Raw genomic sequence first — 17,823 nt, 5'->3', positions numbered from 1 at the left:
TAGTTTTCACTAGATTTCGCAATCGTGCGAAATCCAGACAGCGTACGAAAATAAAAGCCGGGACTCTGTTTCTTCAGTCCTAACCTATTACAAGGCGCAAATCACCAACGTTCAATTGCCCTAAGCAGCCGTTCTAAGTGAAGATGAACCTCCGTTGCACAAGGAGGCGCTACAAGAACGGTCGCCACCGTTAGCACAGACACTGAGCTCTTGCTTCTTCCTCGGCAGCATTTCCGCCCCGCCTGGCGCCAGTCTTCCGGGGACGCACATCCGGTGCGCTGAGCTGCGCACGTGCGACGGGAAGGAAGTCGCGCCAGGCGGCGGCCGAGACCCCGGCAACATGTCTCACCTGCCGATGAAGCTGCTGCGGAGGAAGATCGAGAAGCGCAACTTCAAGCTGCGGCAGCGGAACCTCAAGCTGCAGGGTGAGAGGGAGCGTCCGGGCTGGGACCGGCCGAGGGCGTCCCGGGGCTCCGGGTGGCGGCCTGGGGGCTCCTGCCGGGGCTCGTGGCTGTCTAGGAGTTCCTGCGGGGTTCCCGGGTGGCAGTCTGGGGGCTCCTGTTGGGGGCGCGTGGCTGTCTGGGGGCTCGTGGCTGTTTGGGTCTCCTGCAGGGTTCCCGGGGTTGCTGTGTGGGGTTCCTGCGGGGTTCCCGGGTGGCTCTCTGGGGGGCCTCAGGACCACCCCCGTCCTCACTGTGCTCCGCTCAGGGCACCCGTGCTGCCCGTGGACCGTCCCCCTGGCCGAGCCTTGGAGTGTCCGTCCCCCCTCGCGTTTGTCAGGCACGCGGAGCTCCCGGCCTGCCTCCCCGCGGCCCCTGACTTTGTGCGTTTCTGTCCTCCGTCCGGAAAAGCCCCATCCTTTCTCAGCATGGCTTCCCCGGCCAGCTGCCTCCTCTCTCCCCCATTGCACATCCCGAGTCTCGAGCTTAGGGAAGTCGCCTTCTCCCTTGGAACACAAAATCCGACACGCCACTCCGCCCTCCGCTGTGTGTCCGTGTCACTCCCGGTTAGGATCACCTCCGGAGTGTGAGAACAACGTCTGTGTAAATGTCGCTTTAGTTAGTGTTGTTCTGCATATAAACAGGGAAAGTTTGGTGCAGACAGCCTTGTCCATTTGTATGTGATCCAGATTGACAAAAATAAATAAATAAGGGTTTGGATGAACTGAATTTTCACTGCCGCCTACGAGCTTTATATATACACACACGTATATATATGTTTTTTTCATTTCAAATTCAGACTTACAGAGCAGTCTTCCATCCACTGGTTCACTGCCCATATGGCCAAAATGGCCAGAGCTGAGCCGCTCTGGAGCCAGGAGCTTCTTCCTGGTCTCTCCCACACAGGTGCAGGGTCCCAGGGTTTTGATCCGCCTGCCTCTGCTTTCCCAGGCCGCAAGCCGGGAGCTGGATAGGAAGTGGACACCAGCCAATCCCATATGGGATGCTGGCGCTTGGAGGTGGAGGATTCGTTTGTCGAACCTTCCCTCTGGCAGCACAGCGTGAGAATTGCCCAATCAGACCCAGGTGTCATCTTTGATGTACTCGGGTTCACCCGGCGCACTGTATTGGAATAACTGCCACTGTATGACTTGGTCTGTTTAGATGTTTGACCTCGTTGAAGTTTTAGAGAAAGGTAGGCTATTTGAAGTCAACAGACTAGTGTAGCTTTCCCTTTCTCAAGTTTGGCGTGAAGGAAGTGGCAGCCAGTTTGAGCAGCATGCACCTGTTCTTAGCCGACAGGCCCAGACGCCACGGTCTGAACGGTGCAGATGAAGGCGGTGCACACGCCGGAGGAGTCCCTTCCTTCTGTGTCACAGTGTGTGTTTTCTCTAAAGCCAGGGCCTCGGATGTGAGCCTGTCAGAGGATCAGAATGGAGACGTGCCTGAAGAGGCCATGGCCCAGGGGAAAGCCAAGAAGGCCCGAAAACGTTCCATGAGTGCCGGCTTGTCGGAGGCGCAAAATGGAGCCACGACTGAAGACGTGGTGGAAAAGGTCAAAGTTAAACAATCCCCCCAGAAACCCGCAGCACTAACCAACGGAGAAATGGCAGCAGAGTCGCCCAGTCCCGAATCGAAGAAGAAAAAGAAGAAATGTGCCACACCAACCAATGGCGAAGCGGCAACAGAGTTGCCCAATCCCGAATCAAGGAAGAAGAAAAAGAAGAAGAAGAGAAAGCTGGTGAATGATGCTGGGCCTGGTAGGTGTTTTGTTTTCTGAGCTCAGCCGTTCAAACTTTTTCTCAGATGTTCCATGTTCCTCTGGTGTGTGTGTGTGTGTGTGTGTGTGTGTGTGTGTGTGTGTGTGTGTGTGTGACTTGGTGGAAGTCGGTCTTATTCCCCTGTGTACCACAGATTGGCCTGGCAGCTCAAGGAAACATGTTATAGGGAAGAGGTGTTTGGTGACAGAATTTTCTGAAAATACTGGGACGTCTTCCCAGGCCTGTCAGAGAACTTGTCACTAATGATTCTCTTCATCTGTGTTTTTGCACCTGCGCCTGTCATTTTCCTACCTTGGATTCCTTCCTTTGAAAGGAGACATAGTTGCAGGGTGTGGAAAGTAGCATTTAGGAAACATGCAATTATAAGTAAAACGTTGATTTCCAAATGAATAGAATAACAGGTAAGTCAAGGGAAGGGGTGAAGTGTTGTTGTTTATTTACTGAGTTACTGAGAGAGCTTGTTTCCATCCGCTGGTTCACTGCCCGGATGGCTGTACCTGCCGCAGCTGGGCCAGACTGAAGCCGAGAGCTTCATCCAGGTCTCCCACGTGGCTAGGCACCCGAACACTTGGACCATTTTTGGCCAAACCATTAGCAAGGAGCTGAATCGCATGTGGAACAGGCAACTTGACCGGCTTCGCCACAGCCCTGGCCTCAGAAATGGACGTTTTGTTTGAGATGTGGCTAGGCAGGGACACTGAAGTAGGATAAGCCGAGTTAGCCAAGTGTTGGCTCTTCCACCTGTTTGAATTAGTTGATCTTACTACATCAGAGCCCATGTGGCTTGCAAAGCCTGGAGTCTTCACTGCTGATGTAGCTGAAGTTTTCAAAGCCTTTGGGGTCCTTGTTTATACTTTTCCCAGGCAAGTGGCATTATTTCTACTCTCGGGCACTGGGAGCTGGGAGTTTAACCCTCTGGAGCAATGCTAAGAAGTGCCCTGGGGACCAGTGAAGATTTCCCTGAGGCTTCTGAACAGGTCGAGTTCTCAGAGTTGGCTGCAGCAGGTCAGGCCTCTGCCTGTGCTGTCAGCGCAGTGAGAGCCTGTTCCGCTGCTGGCTGCTCGGTAACTCAGGTGAAGCTCCGCCTCACTGCAGCCCAAGCCTTGTGGCCATTTGGGGAATGAACCGGCATGTGGAAGATGACATGTCTGTCTCTATTATTTTTAAGTTCTCTTTCATTTTCTTTTTTTTTTTTTTTTTTTTTTTTTTTTTTTTAAGATTTCTTTTTATTGCCAAGTCAGATATATAGAGAAGGAGAGACAGGAAGATCTTCAGTCCGATGATTCACTCCCCAAGTGGCCTCAACAGCCGGTGCTGAGCTGATCTGAAGCCAGGCGCCCGGAGTGTCTTCCAGGTCTCCCACACGGGTGCAGGTCTCAAGACTTTGGGCCGTCCTCAACTGCTTTCCCAGGCCACAAGCAGGGAGCTGGATGGGAAGTGGAGCTGCTGGGATTAGAACCAGAGCCCATATGGGATCCCAGCACGTTCAAGGCGAGGAGTTTAGCCGCTAGGCCACCACACTGGGCTCCTCTTTTCTTTTTCTAGGTCTGCCAAGTAAACTTTTAAAGAGTTCGCTATTGTCTAGAAGGATGGCTTAAAGCAGCACGCCTGGCTGCAGGGAGCACGCAGTGCTCTCTCCCAAGTCAGTTCTAGTCACGCTGACATCACTCACTGCCATGATAGTAAAGCCGCATGACCCGCAGTGGAGCGTGTGACAGTCCTGGGAGGTGGGATGGGCAGCTGATATGGGACCGTGGTGTCGATGTAGGAGTAAGACGCTAGGAACCTCTTCCTGTACCCTTGTTCCTACACTGCCAGGAGAGAGTGGCCCTGGCTTCATTGTTTGCAGGTATGAGGAACCTTTCTCTTTCTTGCTCATCTTTAAAACCAAAGGCAGCTTTTTATTAGAAATTTGTGGTAAGTGGCATGGAGTTAGGAGTTTATAAAGATACATGGATGTGGCAGGTCTTTTCCCCTCAGTGAGGTCTGTGGAATTCACAAGTAATGTTTTTATGTTTGATTCAACTTAGGAAAGCTTTTCATGAGATGGTATTCGTTGGAGTGGCTGAAAATGGGCTTTGTTGCCAAGGCCACATGTGCCCAAAATTACTTAATATCCAAATCTTTTCATGAAAAAAATCTTGATAAATTCATTCTGAATATTTTAAATATGGTGAGAAGTACCTCTGCAGCACAAACCTTTTATTGATTTCATTTGATGTTTCCATTTTAATTAAAGAACATGTGTAATTTGTTCTTCTAAACCAAAGATGCAAAAAAAGCAAAGGTTGAAGGCAGCGACACCGAGGCCCCTAAAGAAACGGCGTCCAGTGTGGCGGCGGCAGACAGCGAGGAGGAGGACAGTGAAGTCCCCAGCCTGCCCCTGGGACTGACAGGTAACACCCACGTGTCTCCCAGCCCTCTGCCTGATAGATAGCCCTTGTGCAGCTCCATCCATGAGAGATGTAACATACATCTTTCAGCTCCTCTTTGTCTTCTGCCCTGTGATGCCTTAGTTCTTTTGTTCCTATGTGACTTTTTTTGTCCATGACCCTGAGTATCTTTGTACCCGGCCTCTAGGAGCTGTCCTCTCTGTTGTCTGTCCTTCCTGTGCTGTCATAGGCAGGTCGTTGGCCCAGAACCCTGGAGATCACGGGTTTAGTGCAGTCTTGGTAACTGCCAGGGGAAGGAGGGTGAAATAGAGCTAATGGAAGGACTTGTGCCAGGTTAGCTTGGATTCAGTGTTACCTGTGCCCAACTAGAAATATCTAAGTGTTGCCTGAGTTGTATGTTTTCAGGGATTTTGTTGAAATTACTGAGGCTCTCATGTTGGGCCCTGTGTAAGGTTCACCCTACCACACTTATAAGAGTCAGACCGGGTGCTCTGGGTTGAGTGTAGTTTGCGTCCGTTCCAGAAGTTGAACTCCCAAGGTCGTAAGTTGGTGTTAGGGAATGAAAGCTTAGCCTGGGACTCTCGGGCCTGAATCCTGCTGGCACGGACAGCAGTACACACTTTGCGCTGTATCCCGCTGCATGACTTTAAAGTAAAATAAATAAGTAAATGCCCAATCCCGGATGTGCTCATATCAAAGTTTCGATGAGTGTGGCAGGGTTTCTCACCCAGAGCAGTTTTGCATGCTAGATGGGATGACCAGCTCCTCCCAGTTTGCCTAGAACTTGCAGGATAACCCTCAGCTGGGCATTCAGGAATGGTTGATCACGGTGCCCCCAGGAGACCCATTGGATGCCAGACTGTCAGGGCAGGGTCTGTCCTAATCCAGCCACAGAATAAATTGGACATGGCATTGAAAACACCTCCTGAACATCAAGCCTTGGCTGTCCCTTAACAGGCTCAGAATACTACATAAGCCAACAGCTGGACAAAGTCATCTTAACCCCAAACCCATTTTATAATTAAGTACATTGAATATTGCTATGTTTCTATTAACTATTATATTGGAATTTAAAGCAGTGGTCTGCCCTTGCGGGAACATGTGGTTTCTGATGGTAAGCTGGATATCACATACTTTCAGACCTAAGCGTGAGCTCTCCAGGCTGTGTTGATAGATTCCTCTCCTGGCAATATACCAGTTGCACAGGCATTTGGCACAGCGGTTGAGTGACCACTCAGGAGGCCCACACCCGTAGCAAGGCGCCTGGGTCAAGTCACAGCTCTGTTCTCCATTCCACTGTCCTGCTGCCACACAGCCCAGGTGCCGCTGGTGGTGGCCTAAGCACTTGAGGACTTTCCACCCATATGGAAGACCCAGATGGACGCTGGGCTCCTGTCTTCCGTGTGGACCACACCGGATGCGTGAACCCGCAGCCAGAGGGGTTCTCTCCATCTGTTCTTCCTCTCACAGGAATGCATACTTGGCATGGAAATTCTGTAACATTTGGCAGCCACATATGACTTTGCTGAGGTGAAGTGAGATTAAGCAAGTTTTTGATTTGACTTCATTCTTAGCAGCCCAAGACTATTGGCCAGAAACTCATTCCAGGGAACCCAGTTACCAGGGTCATCACTCACTCTCAGTGCCTGCATTATTAGGAAGTAGAATGAGGAGCCAGAGTTGAGAAATTGAACCCAGCATTCCAGTGTTGAACATCAAACTCCTGCAACTGTTTCTTTTGATGTTAATTTTTAAATTAACTTTATTTTTTGTTGAGAGTCGGGGTGAGAGATCTTCAGTCCACTGGTTCACTCCCCAAATTGCCGCAATGACCAGGGCTGAGCCAATCTGAAGCCAGGAGCCATGAGCTTCTTCTGGGTTTCCCACAGGCCTTGGGCCGTCCTCTGCTGCCTTCCCAGGAGCATTAGCAGTGAACTAGAGTGAAGTGAAGTGGCCAAGGCTCACACTGGCACCCGTATGGGATGTCAAAATCGGAAACGTCTTTGTGCCACAGTACCAGCCCCCATATTAAATTTCTTAAGCATTTCTTTCTGCTCTTCTTACTTTGGCATTTCTTTTCCCCATAGAAGTACCTCATTACCCCTTTATTTATTTGATAGGCAGAATGATGGAGAGCTTCCATCCACCAGTCTGTTCCCCAGCTGTCTGCGATGCCAAGGGCTGCCCCAGGCCAACTCTAGGAGCCTGGAACTCTGTTTATTCCATGTGGATGGCAGGGGGCCCAGGCAGTTGGATCTTCCTCTACTACTTTCCCAAGCACCTTAGTAGGGAGCCAGATTGGAAGCTAAGCAGCCAGGGCTCAACCCAGCACTCCAGTAGGGATGCTAATGTCTCAAACAGTGGTTGAACTCACTAACCCCAACAGTGGCAGTCCCTGGACTTCAAGTCATACACCTCGAGCAATTAAAAATATTAAGACTACATGGTTTTGTTCACTGTGGTAGGAAACATTGTAGGAATGACAGGTTTAGTGTTATCTTATGGTAGGAAGCTCTTGTAAGCAAAACTGACTGAAGCAGCTATTAGCTCGGAAAGCAGATGTTCACTAATGAGGCTCGCTCCCTTCCACCCAGGAGCTTTTGAGGATACTTCGTTTGAATCTCTAAGTAATCTCGTCAATGAAAACACTCTGAAGGCAATAAAAGAAATGGGCTTCACAAACATGACTGAAATTCAACATAAAAGTGTCAGACCCCTTCTGGAAGGCAGGTAGGATTAATACTGATTCTCGGGTACTGGTTTTCTGTTTTAAGGGCTGATGGATGGTAAAGAAAAGGGTGTGGTGTTTGGATGTTTGTGTACGATATGTTGAGCTGTATATCCATCCCACGTTGAAGGTTTTTATGTTAGTTATTTCTAAAGGCTAGGATCTGCTTCTGTTCTGTAGCATAGCTCTTATTTCTGAGTTAGGAATTTTTGCACAGGTGGTTGATTTCGGCAGCAGTAAAGATGGGAAACTTGTATTTCTTAGGAAATACTTTCTGAGTAGCTAGGTTAACCATTTTTCTCTCGTTCCCATGTAACATGTAGAGATCTTCTAGCAGCTGCAAAGACAGGGAGCGGCAAAACCCTGGCATTTCTCATCCCTGCGGTTGAACTGATTGTGAAGTTAAAGTTCATGCCCAGGAACGGTAAAAACTTCTGATGTGTTGGTCCCGTTATCACCTCCCCACGAGCCAGGATGGACGGCCTCAGTTCTGACTTCTGCCCTGCGTGGCTCTTTGCACCTTAGGAACAGGAGTCCTGATTCTGTCCCCGACTAGAGAGCTGGCCATGCAGACATTTGGCGTTCTGAAGGAGCTGATGACCCACCATGTGCACACGTACGGCCTGATAATGGGGGGCAGCAACAGGTCCGCCGAAGCACAGAAACTTGCCAACGGGATCAACATCATTGTGGCCACCCCCGGCCGGCTGCTGGACCACATGCAGGTATGAGAACGGCCGTGGGTGGGGCCCGGCTCACGGCCTTGGCTGGAACGGGAATGCGACAGCTAACCGGTGGTTTCTGTTTTGTTAGAACACCCCAGGGTTTATGTATAAGAACCTGCAGTGTTTGGTGATTGATGAGGCTGATCGCATCCTGGATGTTGGATTTGAAGAGGAATTGAAGCAAATTATTAAACTTTTGCCAAGTAAGTAGGTAGCATTCATGTAACATAAAAGGCCAAAGAGGTGAGGATCTCATTGGTGGGAAGCTGGAACTGGGAGTAGAGTGAGGACTTGAACCCAGGATTTTCAGTATGCAGTTTGAATGTCCAGATGATGTCCTCACTGCACTGTACCAAGTATCCACCCAAAGGGAAATTACTGTATTGATGCCAGCATGTTACTGTAACCAAATGCAGTAGTTGGAATGGAAAGTCTAACTTCAGGGGTTACAGTACACATTTAACAGTCTTAGCAGGCATGCTTCCGTCTTACCTAGATGGTTGTTGTATGGTTCGGTTTTTGGGTTTTTATTTTTTTCTGACCTCATCTAAAATCTCCAGGCAGCTGTAACCTTGTGTGTTTCATTGGACCTATATGTGCCTTGATGACAGTCTTACGTTAAAGCCTGCCTTTATCTGTAGTAGGCCATGATGCCGTTCGTCGTGATTTGTTTTTAATGCTTTACTGAAACGCAGATGGCATCATTAAGCTGTGCACACTGAAGGTTTGAAAGTTGGTACTTTGAAGGCTTTACCTCCGAAACAGCTGTGTGAGATGGTGAATGCGCACAAAGCTTCCTGCGTCTGTGCACTCCCTCCCTGCTGTGCCCCTTCGCACACAGACATGTCTCTTGGGTGGCTTTGATCTGCTGTTTCTAGAGATTTTTGTGAGCAGAATTACACTGTGGTTTAGGTTCATGAGGGGCAGACCTTCCATCCACTGGCTCACTGCTCAGGTGCCCACAGTAGGTGAGGCTGGTCCAGGCCACATCCAGGGTCATGGACCTCCATCTGGGTCTCCCACTGTGGACACCAGGAGACCAAATCCTTGGGCCATCTTGCAATTTTTCCCAAGGTGCAGCAACCAGGGCTCTGAACTGGTGCACTCACGTGGGAGGTGCACATCACAACGGCAGCTTAACCTGCCATGCCACGGGTGCTGGTGTTGTGGGTTTTGTTTGTGTTTTGCAGTTCATTTGATTGCATGTTGTCAGTAATTGTTTACTTTTTTTTTTTTAAAGATTTATTTATTTTTATTACCAAGTCAGATATACAGAGAGGAGGAGAGACAGAGAGGAAGATCTTCCATCCGATGATTCACTCCCCAAGTAAGCGCAACAGCCGGTGCTGCGCCAATCCGAAGCCAGGAGCCAGGAGTTCTTCCAGGTCTCCCACTCAGGTGCAGGGTCCCAAGGCCCCGGGCCGTCCTCGACTGCTTTACCAGGCCACAAGCAGGGAGCTGGATAGGAAGTGGAGCCGCCAGGATTAGAACCGGCGCCCATATGGGATCCTGGGGTGCTCAAGGCGAGGACTTTAGCCACTAGGCCACTGCGCCGGGCCCAGTTGTTTACTTTTTATTCCTCAATAGTGTCTCATTATAAATATGCTAGTTTATCTGTTCACTTGCTGGGTATTTCTGTTGTTTTGAGGTTTGGAGTTGTTGGAAATAAACATGTCACGAACATTGATCTGAAACTCATCCCAGTGGCGGGTATCTCCCTTTCTCTCGAGTAGCCACTGCCCACGGGGGATAGAGGCGTTTAACTTTTATAAAACACAGCCAGCTGTTCCCACAGCAGGAAGGCCGCGCTGCCTTCCCTTCAAGTGCCAATGACCATTCCAGGTCTCCCTGTGAGGTCATGAAGCCAGGGCGTGTTAGTGCCTAAATTTGTATTCTTTCAGAATTGTTCTGGTGAGTTTTGCCGTTTATATTCCAGTGTAAATTTTACAATTTGTGTCTCCCTTCCTATCCCTTTTCCCGCCCCAAAACAGTCCAGGATCTTGATATAGATTGTGCTCGGTAGAGGCCACTGTGGAGGACAGAACCGCGTCAGGGAACCCATATCGGCCTTAGAGGTCTCGGCTTCCTCCATCATGTGGCGGTTTTCATTCACTGTGTGGGTCTCGTTTCTAGAGGGCAGGACAGAGTAGCTTCTCCCGGATGCTCTGTGCCTGTGGGTGGTTCCGGAGGCTGCACAGGGTGGGCTTACTGATGGGCGTGTGTATTGTAGCCCGCAGGCAGACCATGCTCTTCTCTGCCACACAAACTCGGAAAGTGGAGGACCTGGCGAGGATTTCTCTGAAGAAGGAGCCGTTGTACGTCGGCGTCGATGACGACAAAGCCAACGCCACGGTGGACGGCCTCGAGCAGGTGCTTGGTGTGAACAGCCCCAGACTGAGGGATCATGTTGGATACTGGCCAGTAGATGCTGGGGTGATCATTCAGAAAGCAAATGAGTCCGTGACCCTTGCATTTCAATGGACTCGGGGATTGGGTTGCTTTAGAAAGAATGCATGAACTCTGAGTAACTGGGTCAGCTCCCTGCTCTGGATGTGGGAGGCTTTGTGCCTCACTGCCAATTCTGCAGGCATTTTTTTTTTTTTTCTTTTGTAAGGGTGTGGTTTTTAATCACTTTCTCCGAGTTGCGTGGTGATTGAGGTGATAGAGACTGGCATTGGGGCACGGAGCTGTCGTGGTCAAAACGAGAGGGCAAGTACAAACAAGCTCATTAAGGTTGAGTCGTAGATGAGTAAAATATTCTGTATAACCTAATGTCGGTCTGAAAACCTCTAGTGGTTGTTGAGTCTGTTTTTTCCAGTGCTGCAGGACAGGTGTGGTGGTCTGTGCAGCGAGTTTTATCAACGCTCTCAGCTGATAATACTGCATATCATCCACTTGATTGATTTGTGTCTGCTGTCTTGGACCGTTTCCAGGGATATGTTGTTTGTCCCTCAGAAAAGAGATTCCTACTGCTCTTCACATTCCTTAAGAAGAACCGAAAGAAGAAACTCATGGTCTTCTTCTCCTCCTGCATGTCCGTGAAATACCACTACGAGCTGCTGAACTACATCGACCTGCCCGTGCTGGCCATCCACGTAAGTGACTGGAGGCAGCTGTGCCGGGTGCGAGGGCTGCAGAGGAAGAGCAGCGCCCTCCCCGGGGCCTCGCCGTCCAGCTGGGAAGGGGGAGAGAGGGTTTATGCCTCCACGCTGCCCACAAGTAGCCTCAGGGGTCTGCATCCGATGGCTCTTTGGGTTGGATTCCAGGGAAAGCAGAAGCAGAACAAGCGGACAACCACGTTCTTCCAGTTCTGCAACGCAGACTCGGGGATATTGCTGTGTACAGATGTGGCCGCAAGGGGGCTGGATATTCCTGAAGTGGACTGGATTGTCCAGTACGACCCTCCGGATGACCCTAAGGTGAGTGGCAGCCTTGGTTTGGCTTCCGGGTGGTGCTGCCCTGAGGTGAGCAGGTATTCCTGGGGTGCCCTGAGAAGCATTCATCCCACGTCCACTGGGTTTGTCCCTGCTCTGAATATCTTCTCTGATAATAGTGTTTTCAGGGCCCAAAGGCAAGCTGAACAGATTGCCTGTGATTATAGAGAGGGTAGATAGATCTTCCATTCCACTGCTTCACGCCCCGTATGGGCGCAGTGACCAGAGCTGGAGCCGGGGGTTCTTCCATGCCGTCCACACGGATACAGGGGCAGAGCATTTGGGCCATCCTCTGCTGCTTTCCCAGGCCTTTGGCAGGGAGTTGGATTGAAAGTGGAACAGCCGAGACATGAACCAGTCCCCTTATGGGGTGCTGGCACTGCAAGCCAGGACTTAGCTCGCTAAGCCACAGCACCAGCCCTTAGTGCTAGGAAGTTTGAACAATCCAGTGGGACTTACATTAAGAATGTTTGATCCCTGGAATTTTCTGCAAAGAACAGCAGGTGATTGGGAGAGAGGTAATGTACTCAGACATGTTAGAACACATTATGCAGGATTTGTGGAACTGTCAGCTTGTTTGTAAGTGTGGTCCCTTAAAAGCCATTTTGGGGCCTGGCGCCGTGGCCTGGTGGCTGAAGTCCTCACCTTGAACGCCCTGGGATCCCCTGTGGGCACCAGTTCTAATCCCAGCAGCTCCACTTCCCATCCAGCTCCCTGCTTGTGGCCTAAGAAGTCAGTGGAGGACGGCCCAAAGCTTTGGGACCCTGCATCTGTGTGGGAGACCTGGAAGAAGATCTGGGCTCCTGGCTTCGGACCAGCGCAGCACCGGCCGTTGCATTCACTTGGGGAGTGAATCATCGGATGGAAGATCTTCCTCTCTGTCTCTCATCCTTTCTGTATATCTGACTTTCCAATAAAAATTAAAAAGAATAATAATAAGTAAAAGCCATCTTGAAGGTGAAACATTTGATATTCATGCTTTGATCACGGGGTTAACATGAACATTGTGCTCAGTTTTGTTGTTTGTGTTTTGTTTGTTTAGATTGGTTTTGTTGGCCCGTGGCCTGTTGTCACTTTGTGGGGACGGGGAGAAGGTGTGCCCGTCACTGGGCTCGATGGAAGTCACTGTGCTAACTTGGCTTACCTTCTGCACCGCAGGAATATATTCACCGTGTAGGCAGAACAGCCCGGGGTCTGAACGGACGAGGGCACGCTCTGCTCATTTTGCGTCCAGAAGAACTGGGTTTCCTTCGTTACTTAAAGCAATCCAAGGTAACACTCTGATGAGAAGAATCTGAATTATGGAGGAGAATGCCCGTGGCGGGGGTTACAGGCTAGCACCGTCCGTGGCTGTCGGGAGAGAGCGTAGAGCTGGTAACAGTTGCTGCACAGTTCAGGAAGCAAGCTTTTATGTGCTTCTGCCAGGAAGTACAGCCACCCAGCACATGTGGCCCAGCGGTGCCAGGCTCTGCTCTCCCATTGTTCACTGCCCTGTTTGAAATCTGACGCTCCTTCGGGCTCCCTCCCAGTGAGCCGTCTCTGCCTCCTGCACTGCTGTCTGCCTCGTCCTGCAGGCGTCTTTCCCCTTAGCTCCCATGAGGCAGTGGGATCCCCATGTACTTCCGCCTCTGACGCCCCCCGGCCTTTTCCTATCCCTGACTGACTAGTTTTTGAGCTTCACACTTTCCCCTGTAGTGAGTGCTCTACTGTCGGCTGTCTCGCTGTAAAAGGGAGCTTGAGCCGTCGTACCCGCTCTCCTGCCGCTGCCTCCACGGGCCTGCTGCACGCTGCCTTTGCTCGGCCTGCTCTTAGAAGGCTGCAGGCTCCAGAATTTGGCACGTTTCTTTTTCCCTAATGCCCTGCACGAGGCTGATGCTCTTTGTTACCTGATAAGCAATGACTGATAGTAAGTTCTTAGTTGAGTAGTTGACTGCCATTGCCGCCTCTGCGGCCACGAGCTCCGTAGCAGGGCCACGTGGCATCAGGACAGCTTTCCTGAGGTGGAGAACAAAATGAGGACTGTCGAAGTCCAGAAAACTGCCTCCCCAGTTCCTGTCCCTGTCCGGGTCCTCGCCAGAGCCTCTCAGAGGGAAAGATACGTCTAATGGGTGTGGAGTCAGCAGAGCCTGGGTGCAGCTTTCTTGTTGAGGTTCGGGCTGCGACGCCAGGCAGGGCTTTCTGTCTGCCATGGCCTGGCTTCCTCCTTGTCTTCAGAGCCTCCCGAGCCACGGGCCGTCTCCTGCTGACCTCTGTCCATGCAACACTCACCTTCATCCTTGTTTTCTAGGTTCCATTAAGTGAATTCGACTTCTCCTGGTCTAAAATCTCCAACATTCAGTCTCAGGTACCGTGTTCTCTGTTTATTTGAGTGACGTTTATGACCAGGAGGTGGCCTGGGCACGGGAGCACCTCCTGTAGTGTGTGTATGTGAGCAGGGACTGTCTGAATCCGTGCTGCCACATGTGGTGCTCAGACTGCGTGTTGTAGTCACAGAGCCTAAGTGACTGCTTGTGCACGAACTGTTTTTGTGACAAGATAACAGAGAGAGCCGGCTGTGGATAAAATGTGGAGGTGTGTCTTCCACTCCGTTGTCACAGCAGAGTTGGCTGGCCCCTGTGTTCAGCCTGTGATGCTGACGGTGCTCTTGCATGGAGACATCCCATGCAAGGGACATAGATGGCTGTGTCTGGTCTCCAGAGCCACCAGGATTTAATACTGGGGAGAGAGCCCAGCTCCAATGACCTGCCCTTGAACGTCGTATATTAGGACTTTGGGGGGGCCATTGAGCATCCAGCTAACGCCAGCTGTAGCCACTGAGGGCCACGTCCCTGTTCAGTCTGCACCCACAAGAACTGCAGCAGCATTCTTACTGTGGAGTGGCTTTACTACGAAACCAGCAGCAGGCGTGCAGATCAGGTGCTCTATACGGGATGGCTTTGTTCTGATGTTTCTAAAGGCTGTTCTTCCTTTATTAAAACCAGTGTTTCTGTTTCAGCTTGAGAAACTGATCGAGAAGAATTACTTCCTTCACAAGTCAGCCCAGGAAGCCTATAAGTCATACATACGCGCTTATGATTCCCATTCTCTGAAGCAGATCTTCAATGTCAATAACTTAAATTTGCCTCAGGTGGCACTGTCTTTCGGCTTCAAGGTGCCTCCTTTTGTGGATCTGAGTATCCTTTTGTGCATTGAAATGTCATCCTAAAACTCAGGGACCAAAGCTTTAGCAGGGGTATTAGAAGCTTTAAAGCAGGTTGCTGCATGCTGTGACTACAGGCTGGGGCTTTAGTGTCCATTCTGGCCAGCGTGCTGGCCCAGGGCACAGGTGGGACAGAGTGAGCAGGGTTAGAGGACACCGGGAGAGGGAGCTTTGTTCTCCACCTTTAAAAGGTGTGGCTGTCGGTAAGGCACAGCTCAAGTGATTGCTGTGGCTGGGCTGTGTGTCAACAGGATCCTGGAACCTTTCTGGCAAGTCTGAATCCCCTGAAAGGTTCTTGAAGGGTCTACAGAAGGAAATAAAGCCTCTTTGTGGCCTGAGACCAAAGGCCAAGGAACTACTTCCTTTGCTTCCATAGCATTGTATAGTGTGTGTCTTGCTGCCACTTTTTCAGCAGAAAGTACTTGATCACCCAGCTCAGGGGGTCCTGTTCTCTAATGCTGGGGTAGATCTGCGGGGAGAGGGGCTGGGGCAGCACACTCTGGGTTTGCATCCCCGTTCGGGCCCTGCAGGAACAGCAGCTGACGGCCGTGCATTTCAGGTCCCAAGGAGGGACGAGCAACCCCATCATTTCAGCATTCCCAGGTCTGCTGTGATGGCAGAGTCCTTGGTCATGACACCAAGACTGCCTTCCAAGCGCATGCGGGAATTTTTTCTTGGAGGTGTTCATTTGGAGTTCTTCCCCTTTGCGGCCGTGTTTTCCTTAATGGTCCACTTTAGATGTGAACAGCAACGATGGGAAGGTTCGAAAGAGAGGAGGCGGCGGGGGATTCGGCTACCAGAAAACCAAGAAGGTTGAGAAATCCATCATCTTCAAGCACATCAGCAAGAAGCCGTCCGACCGCAGGCAGTTCTCTCACTGAAGGTGCCCCTCCGCTCAGTCACTGTCCCGGAATCGGTGTTTAATTCTAGCCAAGGAATCTTTATAGCCTTTACAATTGAACTCAACCAGTGAGTGCTCAGGTTGCAACAGTGGACGCTGTAATTACCAGCAAGGGTCTATTTTTAAGATTTTGTAGAATATAAAACAGACTTTGATCTTTCTTGATAGCCAAATGACAGAGCAAGGAACCTTTTTATTTTTGTTCTGATGGTACAATATATGAATTTTACACACACTTCCCCCTTCTGTCATCGTTTTAGTATGACTCTTGCACCTTTCCCTCCTAGCATTTCAGTGGCCTCATGTAGGCAGATTGTGCATGAATTCTCTCAGTGTATTGTTTTGGCTTGCGTTTACTAGGCCTTGTAGCTTCTGAACCTCTTGAAAAGGCTAAGATATGGAAGCAGAGAGCTATGGGAAATAGGAAGCATGTTGGGATAAAGGTAGCATCACTTTTATGTCTTAAATTTAAAACCATGAGCCTTTGAATATTTCTCACTGTTGTTTTCACGAAGAGGCTGAACTATAGGATATTGGGACAGGGAAGGGAGCGGGAGGTGTGGAGTTAAGAGTGCTGGCCTCATGTGTATAAGTTCAGATACTGTATTGTTCACTATTTGGTGACTTGGCCAAAAAGACTTGCAAACGAAATAGTGATTTTCTCATTCCAGTGTTCATCCTGCAGCGGACAGGGTTTGGTTCAGTCCTTCTAGCTCGATGCAGTATTTCAAACGTCACATAACTGCTGGGAGACGAAAATCTAAGCCGTCATATGGTTCTAGGTCTGCATTACATTAGCTCTGTTAGAAAGTTGACCTCGGGCCCAGCGCCATGGCCTAGCAGCTAAAATCCTCACGTTGAACACACTGGGAACCCGTATGGGTACCAGTTCTAATCCCGGCAGCCCCGCTTCCCATCCAGCTCCCTGCTTGTGGCCTGGGAAGGCAGTGGACGACAGCCCAAACCCTTGGGATCATGCACACGCATGGGAGACCCAGAAGAGGCTCCTGGCTTCTGGCTTCTGGCTTCAGGCTTCAGATTGGCTTAACTCTGGCCATTACAGTCACTTGGGGAGTGAATCAGTGGATGGAAGATCTTCCTCTCTGTCTCTCCTCTCTGTATATCTGAATTTGTGATAAAAAATGAAATCTTTTAAAGAAAGAAAGTCGGCCTCCTCTAGGCCCGTGACAAAAGGTAGATTCACAGTGAAACCTGCCTGGAACTGAGCAGATCAGAACTGTAGTCAGGTGTTTGTGGTAAAACCACTTTGTTTTGAGCCATAGATAGATATGAAATAACTATTCAAAGGCAGAGGTGTTAGCCTAGATCTGCTGTGAAGTGCACTGAGGCCGTCAGCTGTGGAGGGAATTCTCTGGTACATAGCATCCCAGGTTGAAATGAAAGAACCACCGATGCCTTGGCCGCTTGCCCTGGGCTTCATGCCCGACTGCATAGTTCCTGCTGTCTCAACTACTGACATTGACTTTCAACAGGATTTGGGGGTTTTGTTTTTTCTGTCATAAATCCATGTTTCGTAAGGTGCACAGAAGCAAAGATTTGATTACTAAACAGAAATAAGCACTGTTGAGATTTGGATATATGAGCTTTTAGTTTGATGTATGTTTGTTCATATTTCTTTTATAGTTTTTTATTTTTCTTCAAAAGTGAAGCCATCCTCTCCCTGTGGTAACCATCTTGTTTAAAAGTTTGCTTCATTGAATCTGTCAGTCTTGTATTTCACATAAGACTGTGCTGTGCTGACCCTTCCTCTACCAGGATTGGGGCTCTGTGGTACCTGCTAGTCCCATCCAGGTCCTCCCAGGTCAGGATGTCTAGTCCCTTCTGTTGTCTTGCCATTGGTGGCCTACAATATGAGGCAATCTTAAGAGGTTTTGTTGAAAGGGTATATGAACAGAAAGTAGGAAGATGAATTGCACTGTAAAAGCTTGTTTGCTTCATACAGTGGGGAAGGATGAGCTGCCGTGCAAAGGGCATAGGACTGTTCTGCGAATGAAGTGCCAGGGCATGTTAGCTGTCCACTTGTGTGCACCTGGTGTGAAAAGCTTGTTGCCAGGCAACATATGCAGGAACTCAAAGATCCAGAGCTAGCTTAGGCCTCCTGGAGTGCCAGCTAAGGATTTCCACCAGTGTGAAAAGTAGTGCTGGGCTGTGGAGAGCAGTCAGGTTCCACGGCTCTGCTACATGGCTGTCAGACTGTTGCC

General features: G+C 50.0%; 1 protein-coding gene across 1 annotated transcript; it reads left to right on the top strand.

Annotated features, from left to right (window-relative positions):
- The first annotated feature begins 274 nt into the window (after positions 1 to 274).
- Positions 275 to 15,836, top strand: DDX18 (DEAD-box helicase 18). Its single transcript, XM_058664404.1, has 14 exons — positions 275 to 425; positions 1,838 to 2,200; positions 4,492 to 4,617; positions 7,209 to 7,344; positions 7,666 to 7,766; positions 7,868 to 8,067; positions 8,156 to 8,270; positions 10,298 to 10,437; positions 11,001 to 11,162; positions 11,334 to 11,486; positions 12,660 to 12,773; positions 13,789 to 13,845; positions 14,497 to 14,674; positions 15,439 to 15,836. Exons 1-14 carry the CDS (start codon positions 341 to 343, stop codon positions 15,579 to 15,581), a joined length of 2,073 nt encoding a protein of 690 aa, XP_058520387.1. The 5' UTR covers positions 275 to 340; the 3' UTR covers positions 15,582 to 15,836.
- Positions 15,837 to 17,823: the final 1,987 nt, after the last annotated feature.

Source organism: Ochotona princeps, chromosome 5, assembly GCF_030435755.1.
Source record: "Ochotona princeps isolate mOchPri1 chromosome 5, mOchPri1.hap1, whole genome shotgun sequence".
Taxonomy (NCBI): Eukaryota; Metazoa; Chordata; class Mammalia; order Lagomorpha; family Ochotonidae; genus Ochotona; species Ochotona princeps.
This window is presented reverse-complemented; position numbering and strand designations above follow the sequence as displayed.

What these genes read in the sequence shown, in the direction of transcription:
- DDX18 (XM_058664404.1), top strand. Translation starts at nt 341, where the DNA reads ATGTCTCACCTGCCGATGAAGCTGCTGCGGAGGAAGATCGAGAAGCGC. An exon ending in GCGGAACCTCAAGCTGCAGG is followed by an intron (nt 426 to 1,837) that starts GTGAGAGGGAGC and finishes TTTTCTCTAAAG; the next exon opens with CCAGGGCCTCGGATGTGAGC. An exon ending in GGTGAATGATGCTGGGCCTG is followed by an intron (nt 2,201 to 4,491) that starts GTAGGTGTTTTG and finishes TCTAAACCAAAG; the next exon opens with ATGCAAAAAAAGCAAAGGTT.